The sequence below is a fragment of the Triturus cristatus genome, chromosome 3_2 (assembly GCF_964204655.1).
Source record: "Triturus cristatus chromosome 3_2, aTriCri1.1, whole genome shotgun sequence".
NCBI classification, from domain to species: domain Eukaryota; kingdom Metazoa; phylum Chordata; class Amphibia; order Caudata; family Salamandridae; genus Triturus; species Triturus cristatus.
Window position 1 is genome coordinate 205,280,812 of NC_140584.1, and position 15,084 is coordinate 205,295,895.

The following is a 15,084-nucleotide window of genomic DNA, read 5'->3' on the forward strand; positions in this document are numbered from 1 at the left end:
ATCGCCCGGGGCCAAGTGTCGCCTACAATGGAACAGTAGGGCCGATATCCTTCCCTTGATTAAAAGAATGTAAGAAATGGATAGAGCATCAGATAAGAGAACTGGCACCGAGGTGCAGAGTGCGCGCACACAATGCATTCACTTTCACACGTGCTCTTCTGCTGCAGCCTGAGTCAGGAACGAGGAATGTGCAGAGTTGTGTTTTGGGAGACTGCCTCGGGTTTTGTGGCGCAGGTGCAGAGATCTGAATATCCACAGAAGTCAGCCTGGTGTTATTGAGCTGTTCAATGTAGCGTTGCAAGAGAGAAACAAAGAACCCCTGGTATAAAGTCTGTGAGTCTTATGGAATGACTCACAATCAGTTTATATAACTTTATATAACTTCGACACCTCGTCAGGGGTCTAAGCGCTATATAAATGCATTTAAACATTTCTAAACAGTGCAAACAACGGGTGTGTGTGCTAGAGAGGTTGCGTGCCATTATTAAAGTTGTACTTCTGCCTTGGTGTCAATTTGTGATCTGTGGGCCTTCCTCTTATTATATCTTCCTGTGCCATTCACTTCAGTGCTAGGGTTACCACCGCCCTCATTAAAAAGTACAAACCATATGTTTACATTTTGCTATGCTGGAAGGGCCAAGAAGAATATTCAACTGTGGAAAATCCTCAGTATACTTTTGTAATGTGGCAATAATCCCTCGGTTTGCTTGAACAATCAGAGATGATTTATATTCATACAGCTGTCAAATACCGCTAAGTGTTTTTCTCATCAATTGAAATGGAAAAATATACATGACTTCACCGCTTTTCCCAATATTGTTACTGGCACGAACATGAAAGTATTGGCCAAACCAGCAAAATACCAGCGGAGAGCTCAAATACCACCCGTTTAATGTCAGGTGACCACCATGACAAGTCTGAGAGGTTGAGAACTAGATATGTTACGACGTTACGTCACCGTCTTAAGTTTCAAAGGCAGCACAACTAGCTAATTCTGGGCACAAACTCCCTCCACCACAATCCGTGCTGGCATGCCAAGTTTACACGAACTTACGTCAAGAGTAAATGCGGGTTTCTATGCTGCAACTAGACTAGAGACGAAGCGGCACAGTGCTCACACCCAACAACCAGATGCCAGCAGCGGGGGCCAGCTCATATCTCCCTTCATACACGAGGCTGCCTAGGTCTAGAGGTGAAAGGCATGAAACCCAAATACAATGAGGGTGCAAATGAGTGAGACTCACCTCACGCTGCACCTGCGGCCTGGTCTGGATCCGGATGCGGTCTCTCTGAGTCTGCAGTGCCGACTCCCGCCGAGTCCTGGTCTCCGTCCGTCTCCTCCTGCTCCGGTCCTCCTGGGAGTCCTGGTGACTCGAGTCGCGACGTCTTCTTCTCTCCGCCTTCTCTCCGCTGCTGCGCACACTGCGCTCGGGCGGGAAGGAAGTCGGGAGATACTGCTCTGTGATAGGTCCAGGCTGGAGTCTGGACCAATCACAGCCCGGACAGGAGCGCCAATCAAAAACCCCACCCTCCCCCCATACCCAGGATACAGTCCGGCGCCGCCTGGCCTAGTGGGGGAAAATTTGACATTTTTAAAAAAAAAATCTTTCGATTGCTTCCATTTTTCCCACGTTTTCCCACGGCACACCAGGCAACATCTCGCGGCTCACTAGTGTGCCGCGGAACAGTGGTTGAAAAACGCTGCTCTAGTGGGTTATGGTCTGAGAAAGTTTTTGGCAAGTATGTGGCGTGGAGCGTCTGCATTGCTATTCTGGTGGAGCAGTATATCCTGTCTATTCTTGTGTGTAGGTCATGCACTGTGGAGTAATAGGAATATTCTCGGTGTGTGGGGTGTCTCATCATCCATACATCGCACAGTTCCCAGCCCTTTGCCCATCTATCCAGCGCCTCAGCTTGCCTAAACACGCCTGCTCCATGCAGCGGCGGGTGTGACCTATCTAGTGCCACATCCATCACTGCATTGCAGTCCCCTCCCAATATCCATGGCTGTGATTCCCATCCTGCCAGCGCCCCGCTCACCACATCCCAGTACTTATCTTGTTCCAAATTCGGAGCATACACCGTGCCAAGCACTACAGATTGACCGTCTAGTGTGCCTTTCACAAATATGTATCTGCCGAGCTTATCCACCCTTTGTTCCGTAGCTTGAAATGGTACTCCATGCCTCACCCAAATTGTTGTTCCCCTGGTATAGCTGGAGTAGGAGGTGGAGAAGATTTGTCCCCTCAATTTTTTGGGCAGCTTCACCGCTTCGCTATCCATCATATGGGATTCTTGCAGATATACTATTTGTGCTTGGCGGCGTTGTAGCTGCGCATGTATCCTATGCCTCTTCTGCACTGTTCCCATGCCCCGTATATTCCACGTTATTATGGTGTAATTACCCTGCGATGTCATTGCTATACCTTTGTGTCTGTGGGAGGATTAACGCGACTCTCAGGTGCAATAGCCCACCCAACTTTTTCCGTACCGTAAGACCGTCCTTCCCCCCTAGCAACCCAATACTCGGTCTGGTCGCCCAACTATACCGGACCATACAACTTAACTGAAACAAGAAAAAAAACTCAGTGTTCATGCATAGTGCCTTTGCCATATGGGGGACAACACTAGCACTCCACATGCGGCGTACTCCCGTACAGCAATACTGTTAAGCTTACTACGGAACCTGGGCCAACTTAATAAAGGATAATATGAGTAGGTCCGCCAATATCGAGGACATGTCACAGAAAACCATTCTACAGTTACAGAAGATATACTTGCGGGAACAATCAGCCATACAAGTCTTTGATGACTTGCGGGGTCGCAGATGGGAACCGTACAACGCTGCTTTCAGAGTCTGATTCGTGCGTGGCTTCTTCTTCTGAGGAGGGCCGAGCCGACACCTCCAGTGTGTTCGTGAGGGCGGCCGCGGCTACTAGTGCCTTTGCTTTGGTCTGTTCCATCTGCTGTTTCGTGATATACTGCCTCGCAGGAGTCCTGCTCACTTTTCGCTGTCATTTTCCAGGTGAGGTCGCCGTGTTGTTCCCGCTTTTCGCCGAGATCTGTGAGCCGGTCGGTGCAGCGTTCGTTAGTTCCATCACTTCCAACCAGTCGTCCACGTCTCCTGGGCTTTCAAAAAAATAGGATTTTTGTTCATGTAGGATTTTTAACCGTGCCGGGAAAAGCAGGGCATATTTCAGGCCCAGGTCTCTAAGCTTTTTCTTGACTGCCAGGAAGGAGGAACGCTGTCTCTGAACCATCATTGTGTAGTCTGGGAATAGTGAGATTTTCGTGATTTCAAATTTTGTCGGAGATGATTCACGGGCTTTCTGCAGTAAAAGGTCCCTGTCTCGAAAAGTTCAACAATTTCACTATTAACGGTCTAGGTGGAGCTCCCGGTTTTGGGCGACCCATAGGTATCCTGTGCGCGCGCTCTATACAATATTGCGTGGAGAGCCCTTCGTTGGTGACATGATCTCGGAACCACTGTTCCATATATGTTGACACGTCATTCCCTTCACTTTTTTCTGGAAGGCCAATGACTCGTATGTTGTTCCTCCGGGCTCTTCCTTCGGCATCCTCCACTCGATCCAACAGGGTGGCTACTTGTTTTTGCAGCTGCGTAACCTTAGTTTCATTCTGTGCTTATCTCGGGGCGACATCCTCCAGCGTCGCAGTATTTACCTTCACCTTGTCTGTCAGTTTAGTATGGTCTGCCCGGAGCAAGCCAAGGCCAGTAGACTGTGTCCCTATTTGTAGCTCTATCGCCTTTCTGGAGTCTCGTACTTCTTGTAAAATGAGATCCAGTTTATCTACAGGGGCAGACATCGCAGACGACACCGTGCACTCAGGTCCGGCCTTGTTACCGGTAGGATCCGCTGTATCCGGGACATAGTCCTGTCCTCCCTGGTCGTGCTGCCTTACTCCCTTACGCCCCATCCTGCAGACCGATTCAGCAAAAGGTAGCTTAAATGCCCGCGTTCCCGCGTTTTAGCGTGCTTCTCCTGCGTCACTAGCACTCCCCGTAGCGTCCTTCTCAGCGTTTCCACTACAGCATCGCTGCTTCTTTATAGGTCCGCCACCGGTTTACGTCGTTCAGGCCGGCTGCTTACACTTGTCCCCTACGCCCGCATATATCCTGCGTGCAATGCTGTCGCCCCCTCAGCCGGGCGGGGCTCCGTTGTGTTCGTTCTTTCCCATGTGGCAGTAGTAGGCGCCGTAATCCTTGCGTTAGTCCACACAAAGTGCCAATTCAACGGCCTCGCGTTACATCCACCGTGGTTGTTGAGAATTAAGCTGTTGCCCACAACATTCGGTGGGCCTCTCGTCATACGGCCTCCTTCCGATCTGTTACACGTCACCCTCTTGCATTCTCGCCGCGACGACGTAGTTGGGTCCGTGGTGTCGTCTCGTTTCAGTCGGGAATCTTCACCAGGTGATATTAGCTGCCCTCTTAACTGCCACGGCCCATGTACATGCTATTTCACCCTTTGTGGTCTCACAGGCTCTCTCCCTTCTATGCAAGAGCCTCGGGCACGGCCATTTTCAAAGCATTGCCTAGTACTTTCTTGCTGCACCATTTAACTCCCAGCACACCACCTCCGGGCCGGCGTCTCTCGCACTCACCCGGTAGAGCTCAGTGTCCCGTCTGGCCGTGACCTAACAAGTCTTGATGCTTTGTTTCTCGCTGCGCTGCGAGGCAGCAGGCCACCCGCATCCCCGAGCTTGCGTAGCTTCTGGCCCCGCTTGCCTGTCTCCACCTCTTGTGCAGTTCCACAATCGCGGTGTCCACCGCCTCCGCTCTCCTCGGATTCTTCCCACAGCAAAGCCGCTCAGGGCTGCGCGGTCCCGCGCCAGTTGCAGCGAAGCGTGGCAGCTCTTCCAGGCGCAGGCTGGTGACCCGACTCGGCCCTCCGCTCCCCACTGCCCTTTGCTCCGCCCGGCCTTCGGGGATGTATCCACCGCCGATCCCAGTTCTTCCTGTATGCCGGCTGCACCGAGTCCTCCCACTCGCCACCGCAGCCTTTTCCGCTCTTAGGAGGCTGCCCTGTGGCGGTTAGCAGGTACAATTCAGGATGTTATGCGCCCAGGTCCGGTGCTCGTCTAAAAGACGACCACCATGCTTGGCTGCCAGCCACGCCCCGAGAAGAGGGCAGCCATTATCCTGAAATATGGCTACTGAAGCAGGATAACAGGAGAGCCATTGTCTTTCTGGGTTTGAACTCTGATTATTTCATAGTGAGAAATGCAGCATACCCTCACTGATGTCGCTTTTGGATATGTCAACAGAATTGGGCTGAGATTCGGACCCACTGCTGGTACAGAATCAACGAAGGAGCATGCTGCAAAGGGGTCGAAGAATGGCCCGGCGTCAGAGGTGGAACAGGCGGAGGTCAAATGATGTTGGTCAGTGCAAGGAAGGAACTGCCAGCAGAAGACCAACTGACAACTGGAGACCAAAGGAATAATTTTGAAAGTGTTTTGCATGCCCTCCTTGAAGGCCACAATGTGTTGTGGACTTACCAATGCACTGGGGAATTTGGTACACATTGGCTCCAGGACTGGCACTGGCTCAGGATTGCACATCAAAGCCAGGATGGGCCCTTGAGAGCAACAGGTGTGGCACATGTTTCCGGACAACTTCATACTGGACTAACCCAAGAATGGTGAGCGGGAAAGACCTTGCAACTGGACTGGCCCTGATTCTTCCGTTCAGCAACATAGAGTTTGGTTTCCTGCTCTCGGATTGCCGTAAGTTAGGTCAGACATAATTTGCTGCAGACCTTGGAGCTGTGTTTGGTACCATGGCACCAGAGCTAGTCATCACGCAAGTCCATAACCAAAATGTGCTTGTCACAAGAACTGAATGTTTTAAACTCTGTCGTTTAGAAGGAGACATCCATGCACACTTTTGATGTTGAGAGTTGAGAAAAATCTGGTAAAAGAGATAAATAAATAGAAGTGGAGCACAAGATCCTTATTGAATGGTGCAGAAAAAAAAAGGACTGATGTCGGCATGCAGGTTTAGTGCTTATATAAGGCTGTGTGTTGTCATGTGAAATAGCTGGACGGAGTTGCAATGGAGGGCGATGACACCACCTGCCAGCACACAGATGCAAAGGCCAGAAGTGTTCTGGATACAGCCTACGAACATTCACAATGCGAAGAACCTGCAGTTAGCAGTATCCATCAGAATAGTCTGATATAGCTACAAAAATCAGTATTTGTCGCCCAAGTTCCTCTTCTGAATTTGAAGACCCTAATGGCAGAATAATAGCTCTATGAAATTTACTTGAATAAAAATTATGGAGGAAGACGTAGAGTAAATGAGATTGACATGAACTTTTGTAAGAAACCATCTCATCGTGAAATGTAACTGTTTTGAATTGGTGGCCGATGTTAATAAGACAAGATAAAAAAAAATTGCAACATGTATGATCTCTATAAGCTACACAAAGAACATAAGCCTCGTCCTGTAAGGAAATCTCTTAAATGAGGTTTGCAAAAAAACACAATAGCCTGATATATTGCTAATCTAAATTTTTAGATTGACTCTGCTCTGTTGAGAAGGCAGAGTGTAAGATTGCAGAGTTCACAATCCCCCCTCTCAACCTGTTTTCAGTTTTGATGAATGAGTCATTTACGTTTTTGCTATCTATGTATTTTGCTAAAGTGTGTTTATCATGATGAATGGTTGTGCCTTAAGGCCCAAAGCCAGCACTGATGGTAAAAAGCCAATTCTTAAAGGAGAAATGATGGACAAAACTCAAGTGGAAACAAAGAAACTATTAATCTACTGCCTGAAAAGGCAAATTTTCAGAGCTTTCAGAAAGAGTTGTGGTCAGATGTTGAATGGAGTTACATACCTTATTCAAAAGAACAAAGTTACTTTTGTCTCTATAGCCCAAACACTGATGTCGCAGACTTTCATAGTAGAATAATAGCCTCATCTTGCTACAGAAAGCACCATTGAGTCTGCTGGAACTTAAATTCAAAGAAACAGCAGGTCCAAGGGCTAAGCACATCAGAATCTGAGTTCAGAGTCTTTTCTCCAAATTTTGTGCAGTCTCTCTTCCTCATGATACCATCGGCTCTCATGTACCAGTTTTATGTTCCCCACTAAATGAATGAAATAGAGGCCATCCCTATATACTAGCTGAATTAGGGACACAATCCTTAAGTTATAGCTAGACATCAGTGGCTTAACAGTTAGGAGGGCATGAGGAAGAATTGCAAGAAAAGAGGGAATTCTCCTGTGTGAGAAGGATTTTTTCACACTCTGTTCTGCTTGCCCTAGTGATGAAGAGGTGAAAGAAGGAAGTACCAGCTAATAGACAGAATTTGTCTCATCTGAGTTATTAAAAAGGAGAGAAGTTTTATACACTTGATAAAGTGACCCCACAAATATTTGGGTGGAGCGGATCAGAGAGCTGGATACAAAGCTACAGGCTTTGAAAAGCTGGGTGTCGAAGGCAAAAGATAAAAGTAAAAAGAGTAGGAGAAAGCAAAACGTGAGATGAAAGAAAAAAGGGGCTGCGCTGTTAGACCCTGGAGCCTTTCAACAGTGTTGTTGATTGACAGGGCAAGTAAAAAAGGAGGTGGAACATCTGGAGAACCAGGTAACAGCAGGGAATCAGAATCTCTTGAATATACCAGAAATTGAAGGACTCTAGCGAAGATCTTATTACAAGAAAGTAAGTATACGCCTCTGTCCTAGTGGCCTTCTCACAACCAACCACCCTCTTACAAATCTTCTGGCATCTGCTGTGAGGGAGGCCGCTGTCAGTGCCGCCTCTCTCATCAGCCCACTGTGACTTTCCTTCCTCCCCTCCACAGCCTCTGGAACCACTGTCACGTGTTATCTCTTACTCTAAACTAACCACAGATTGAGGACCCCTGTAATGAAGCTGCTCACCTCTCTGTTTCTACACCGCATTGTGGACCCGGATGTCATGCCTTGGCGGCCACCCTATCCATGTCAGAGCTCCTCACTCAATAATAGAAATAAAAGGTGGAAGGGTAATGGTGAGATTCTGTAAAATGGACAACAAAAAGATCTTGAAAGAATGGGTAGCCTTAGGGCACACAGGATTCCATTGTTTCCTGACCTGAGACCAGAAATCATCACCCGCCATAAGAAACTATAAATCAATCTGAAGTTCATAATGGATCTGAATATGCAGCCTCTGTTGCAATCTGCTGGGCCATCGGTTGATCACAAAGAAGAATATCAACTGTTTACAGAAGTGGAGACACTTTCTTGAAAGTTAAGTATGAGACTATAGCTTATTTTATCACAGCAATGCTTGAAACAATTTATTAAAATGAAGTGTGTTTTTAGACAGACGTGCCTGTCTATGTTAGGTAACGTGGGCCTCATCATTGAGTATCTCAAGAATAATCACCTTTAAAATAACTTGAAAATGACTGACAGGACACTGGTATGCCAATGTAGGTCTACCTACAATGACGAATGCTGCTGAATAAAAGGAAAATATACTAGTAAAAGCCAGGAGGTCAACAAGTTCTTCTATTAATTTGTTGTTCTTCAACTAAGCAATAGTTAATTAAGCAAAGTACTGCCTATTTCCCTGTGAGATGCCTGCTAAAGCTATAAAAAACCTACATAAGCCCCAAAAACAATGTCTAATATTTTTTGAAGATAGGATTCAGTAAATAGCTTCATGTTGGGATTACAGTTCACGCTATCCATTTACCTGTTGGCTCGAACTGTGTTCTGCAGGACAGATATCACCATAGTTCCAGTTTCTACATCATCCGTCATCAGCAACTGCAGAAAATGCTCATTTTTCAAAACTAAAATAACAGGAAATACAAGGGGACAGTTACTGCTTTAAGTGTATTGCAGCATTCAAACAAAACACAATTGTTGGTAGACTCAGTTGACAAGCAGGTATAAATAGGTAGCTTTAGTTACAGGACACAAAGTTCAGGTAGCAGCTAAGTAGTTCCTCCTAGACATCGGGCCAGATCATGAAATTGATAATGCTCGCCAATCACAGACTGCTGATTCTCAGTGAACAATAATAGAATACACTGATCATGGAACACTGACTTAACTTACACACTCTCTCTAGATTCAGATACCTTACATACATTCACACATACACAGAGCAAGATACCACATGAACAAATATTGGAAATGCAATCCGAACTACTTTCAGAAACAGTTTTTGGCTCCAGGGACACATGAGGAATCTGGTATCTTGGAGTCCATCTAATGCTAAAAGGAGGTATTGTAAGTGGTGTTGCATAACAGTTGGTCACAAGAAAACATAAATTGCCTATATTTATGTTCTTTAGTATCTTTATCAAATTCATGCAATTTCAATATTCCTCTCCAATAGGCTTGGAGTCATTGACCTTTTTAGATACAGTAGTATTTCTACAGAAGTTCAGGCAGTTCTTGGGTGCATTATTAGATTTTTGAAGCATTTTATGTGATTATATGTTTAATAGCTTAATTGCAGAGGTGTTGTAGGTTTTATCTGAATCTATGAGTAATGCCATTTCTTTCTCCACCTCTTTATTCGCATTTATACTGTCATTAAGGTGAATTAAGCACTTATCAATTGGGACTAACTGCTCTCAAAGAGTCATTGTTTCCTAAACTGTCTGCAATTCTTGACTCCATTCTTGCCTCAAGTTTACAACTTATACTTGAGCAGTTGGGTGCCACAGAAGACTGTTTGTCTAAGATGATTTCTGCAGCCCCGCCCACCCAACTTGATGTCAGACAAGCTAATGTTGCTGAGCCCCAAACTGCGGTTTGGTGCACGCTTGAAGTCACATTCTGGACCTCCTGGAGCCGAGGGCTTGCAAGCAGGGAGGGTAGAGGTTGAGTTCCATATCCATCTTTCTGCCATGTACATATCCACGGGTAGTCCCTACGACACTGTGGATGGGGGTGATAGAAGAGGGGTGAGATGGTGGAGGGGGGGGAGGGAATGTGGTATAGTTGTGGTTGAAGATCAGTGAGCAAGTCTTCCTCTGGTAATACACCTCCACCCCAGCTTTTGACAAATGTCCCCCACTGGCCACTAATGTTACAAAATCATTGGACCAATTGAAAAACAAAAGCATTGCACTAGCTACATCCAAATGCTGGGTTTTCCTTTTCACCTGTACGCAATATCTTGCTGGTTTGTAAGGTTGCTAAGTCAAATAAAATCTTTATTGGCAACTGTATAATCATAAATGTTTGCTTTGCTAGTATCCCCAGATGCTTACCTACCAACCAGGCTTGGAATCCAGCTTATACCGGGACAATCAAGATCCTACCATTGGGGTATTTTTTTCGCCATCATATGCCAGAGTCTCAGAGATCAGCTGCTGTTCTACGTCCTCAGTCTGTCCCCCCTTTTATCCTGACAGGGAATCACTTTTCAGCCCCACCACAGGCCGCTAAAGTTGATTGACTCATTCGCACCAGTCTTCCTTCTCCTACCCCAGGCCCTTCTATGCTAGCACACATTTTAGATTGCAACATGCCTTTTGCCCTAGAAGTGATGGGCAGGAAACAGTTAGGTGTGTATTTATAGTGACGTGTCTGGGCCAGAGTCATTAGTACAACAGCTTCCTGACGGTCTCTATCAATCATACGTTCCGGATGTTAACACTGTGGCATTATTAAGCTGGAACACAGTAGGGATCAAATCCATATCAGAAGGTAGTGAGTGGGGTCTTTTTGTGTGTTAGTATTGAATTTGTTTCTACCAAGAGACTTGGGCTAGGAAGAATGTTTACAGGTGTTGTTTTACAAGCCCTCACATTCCAGTGGCCAACTCCTTAGTAGGAAGAGCATCGGGTGTACTGCTAGTGTGGATTAAGGCTTCCTTCTGATAATCTTATCTTATGCGGATATGTAGAGCGCATGGCTACCCATAAGCTTCCCAGTGCTGTCAGAGTAAGCATTATTCAAATCTATCAATGTGGTAGAGGAATTAGTTGTAGTAGAGCCAGGTTTTGAGGAGTTTTCTAAATTTTAATTTTCAAGCCGATAGGCATTGAATTCCACCGTTTGGGGGCTATGAAGGAAAATAACCTTCCACCCCATCTGATCTTCTGAATGTGAGGGACCTTCAGAAGACCAGTATTAGAGAACTTTAGAGTCCTATTGGGGGTGTAAGAAGTGAGAAGAGCCCTTATCATACTGGGTCCCCTGTAATTAATTGCCCTGTGAGCCATGCAAAGTGTCTAGAATTTCATTCTCTTCTCCACTGGTAGCCAGTGCAAGGAGACCAAGGTACCTTTGGCTGACGAGCATTTGATTAACTTGAAAATTGTTCTGGCCGCAACAGATTTGGGTGAACCGAGGTACAAGGAGTTCCCGTAGTCCATGCATGACAAAATAAGTGCCTGGACCACGATTCTTTTGGATAGAGAAGGTAAAAAGTCCAGAATTTTGCGCAGGGTTCTCAGAAAGGCGAAGCATGTGCTAGTCAGTTTTTTGCCTGCGCTTCCATTGAAAAGGAACTATATCCAGCTATATATTCCTAAACTTTTTATAGGAGAAGAGGGACCTGGCAGGGTGCATAACATTTCCGGCCAGCTTAGTCATGCCAGTGGAGATACATTATTTCCCACTAGCATCAATTCCATTTTGTCTCTGTTACATTTTAATGAGCAGCTTGCCATTCAGTGGGCCACTTTCTCGAGGCAAGGGCCCAGCTGATGCTGAGAGCCCTCTCTGGGGGCTAGGGAGACGACCAGGTCAGCATAGGATACATTGGACACTTCAAATTCTTTGCCAATCGAGGCTAGCGGTCGAACATAAACATTAAAAGAGCGTGGGGCTAAGTACAGACCCCTGCGGTACCCCACATTTTAAGAGAAGCACCTCTTAATAGCACAGAGGCTCCCAAATCTGGAAGAATCTTTCCTCAAGAAAGGACTGGAGTCATTTTAGGGCATCATTCTTTACCCCTATTTCCCTCAACCTGAGTGCTCAGGTCTCAAGGCCGACCATGTCGGCCGTTGACCTCAGATCGAAGAGACTGATAGCTGCCACTCCATCCATATCTTGAATTCATTTTACCTTCTCCGTTACCACCAATAGAGCAGATTATGTGCTGTGTTTTGGAAGAAATCCGTTTTGGGTAGGGTCACAGAGCAAATTTTCCTCTAGATGTAGGGAAAGGTGCTGATTAATATGCTTCTTAGGACTTTTCCCATGGCAGGAAGCAAGGAGATAGGTCTATAGTTCACAGGCAAAGCAGGGTCGAGGTTCGGCTTTTTTTAACAGAGGCTTGACCACAGTAGGTTTCCATTCTCAGGGGACTAAGCCTGTTCAGATGGAGAGGGTAAGTAATGCATGAATGATGGGAAACATTTCTTGGCTTCCCTCCAAAAGAATATGGGGAGGGTCCAGGTCCAAAGGAGAGCCTGATTTCACTTTCCCAAACAAGACCGGAAGCACTTCTTCAGTGATTTGGGGGAAGCTATGGAGATAATTTAAAAGGTCTGTGGTATGTGTCATAGGTATATGGCGCTACAGAGAAAGTACACAAGTGTTATCGGATCTCTAATACGACGGTGCTGAAAGGCGTAGAGACACCACACACTCTACAGATGTAAGCCGTCCACACAAACACACGGAGGACGGGTTGCCATACTCGGCGGACCCGGCTCTTGCGCTTAGAGGATACATGTGAGAACGAGGGCACGATATTTGGGAAGAAAACGTCAGAGAAGTGTTTGCACACGAACGCCTCCTTGTTGATTCTGTGGAATCCCTCGTTTCTACAATTGAACTTAGAACCCCTTGTGGGCCGGAATTACAACCACAATTAAAAGATTTCAAGAATATCTAGAGAGCCTTGAGGAAGTCGCGGGATCACACTCCCGATGCAACGAAACACGTGTTGGCTGTAATCTCGACACTTCACCTGGACTCGTCTTAATAAAGAAGACAAGAAGAAAATTGTACTCTGTGTTTCAAAAAAGAAAAATTCTTTTATGTACTCGTATTTCATGTGTGAATTTAACCAAAGCACGTATATTTATCACGTGTGCTGAGGCTTCAGCAAGAAGCTATGGAGATAGCCTGTTTCTTTGGCCTGAGGCAGTGTCTCTGGTTCGGTGAGAGGGGCTTGACTACCCATTTGGAGTTCCCTGTAAATGGAGGACACTTTGTTTTGGAAATAGACTGCAAGTTCATTTCAGTGTCCCTCTGAGGGACTAGGCAGATAATTTTTCTAATTAAGGGTATTTAGAGATTTTAAAATCTGGAACAGCTCCCTTGGAGCGTCAGCAGCCTTGTTCGGTTGTAAAAGTGGATGTGCCCTTGGCAGATATACAAGGAGTCATATTTTCCCTGGCATCTGGAAAGCAAGTTCTTTTAATAAGTGTCTATAACAGAAGCTCTAGTTTCCAGAAAGAGCCCCCTACATTTCACCAGATAAGATGGTGGCTTCACATATCTGCCCTCACCATGTGATCTTTGCCGATGACTTAAATTTAACGTTTATGCCCTTTGGAATTATACAGGATTTAGCAACAGATGAAGATTTTCATTGGGATATTCCAATTTTAAGCACTCCATTTAAAAACCGATTGTCAAGGGCAGCCTTACAAATGGTTGACATTTAACTCGTGCTTAAGAGCAATCGCACCTCAAATGGTCGCTCGCTCTCCGATAGTAATGTTCGTCAAACTTTAGGCATGAACCAGTAATATAGATTATATTATCATTGCTGTTAGAATATGGAGTACAATGAAGAATATTGAGGTAGTTCATTGAGTCAAGAGTGATCACGAGCCTCTGATTCTCACTGCACAGGGTTTTTTCAGCATCACAATCGACTATCTGTGAGGATGCATTTGTACAGAGTAACAACCTGAGAAGAATCAAGTGGGATGCTATCTGCTCTTCTGTCAACTCACTTCCAAGAATTTGTTGTACGGTTGCGGCACACCTGAGGTTAATGATTAAGAGCTGGGGGCATCCTAATGCAGTTCTTGAGTAAGCCTGGGCAAAGCACTATGCTACGCTCGCGTAGTTTGCGAAGTTTGCGCTACTTCTCACTACGCGAATTGCACGTAGCACACGCGTAGCGTAGTGCAGCGGTCATTTTTTGCTTGCTCGCAGTCCTCAACGTCAAGTTGGCGACCGCGAGCAAGCAAAATGACATCCCGGCGAGACTTTTTCCTCGTTCGCGATCAGCAACATCAAGTTGCCGATCGCGAGCGTGGAAAATAAACCTCCCGGCGAGATTCTCAACGCGGGGAGGTGAAGTTTCTCATTGCGAGTGGTCGCGTATGCACGCGACCGCTCGCCATGTGAAACTACCAGTCCGCGTTGAGAAAGCTGACGCTCGAGTAAAAATCTACTCGTTCGGCAGAAAACGACAGCTCGCACTGTGCAAGATGCCGTTTTCAATGATTGCACAGTGTCGGATGCTTGTCCGCACTGTGCAATCATTGAAAACGGCATTTTGCACAGTGCCAACAGGGTACTACGCAGTTCGCGAAGTGCTACGCGTAGCTCGCGTAGTGCACTTTGCGTAGCTACGCGTAGCGCTACTTCGCGGACTACGCCCAGGGTTATACTTGAGGTACATAACAAGTTACTTTTACAGTTGAAAGATTGCTTCCAAAAAGATTACAAAAAGGTAAATAGACCCCACAAAACCCAGGAGTGGTTTTTCTAAGCCTGTCGGTCTGTGAAGGGTGCTCTTTTCGCCTCTATTAAACTGGGAGATAGGCAAATGATCAGGTAGGCTAGAGGCTTGTATAAAAAAAAAAAGAGTTAAGAAAAGCTAAATTGACTTGGGAATAGAGTATCTGGGAGGACCTATGTAAAACTGCCACAGATAAAGAGTCTAGAACATTCTGGAATATTGTTAGCCAGGGTAGCAAACACCAAATAATAACTCCTGAGGTACACAATCAGCTGAAAAAGTGGACCACTCACGTTGCGCTGCTTTGCTTTTACCCTTGTACAGCTCTATTAAGACTGGTTTGTTTTGCCCCAGGAATTGACCAACTGCCTAGACCTCCTGCTCCCCTGAAGATGTTTTCTCTTGCTGATACTAACGAAGCTGTCCTGTCCCAAAACTTGGG

The 15,084-nt window shown here is 46.1% G+C and overlaps 1 protein-coding gene across 7 annotated transcripts in view; it reads right to left on the reverse strand.

Moving 5' to 3' along the window:
• Positions 1-15,084, reverse strand: part of IQCB1 (IQ motif containing B1) — a 242,569-nt gene that overhangs the window by 147,159 nt on the left and 80,326 nt on the right. For all 7 annotated transcript variants that reach the window (XM_085647522.1, XM_085647521.1, XM_085647524.1 and 4 more), the window contains one exon: positions 8,718-8,817. In XM_085647522.1, coding sequence (XP_085503648.1) covers positions 8,718-8,817 — 100 coding nt within the window. The remainder of the gene's footprint in view (positions 1-8,717; positions 8,818-15,084) is intronic.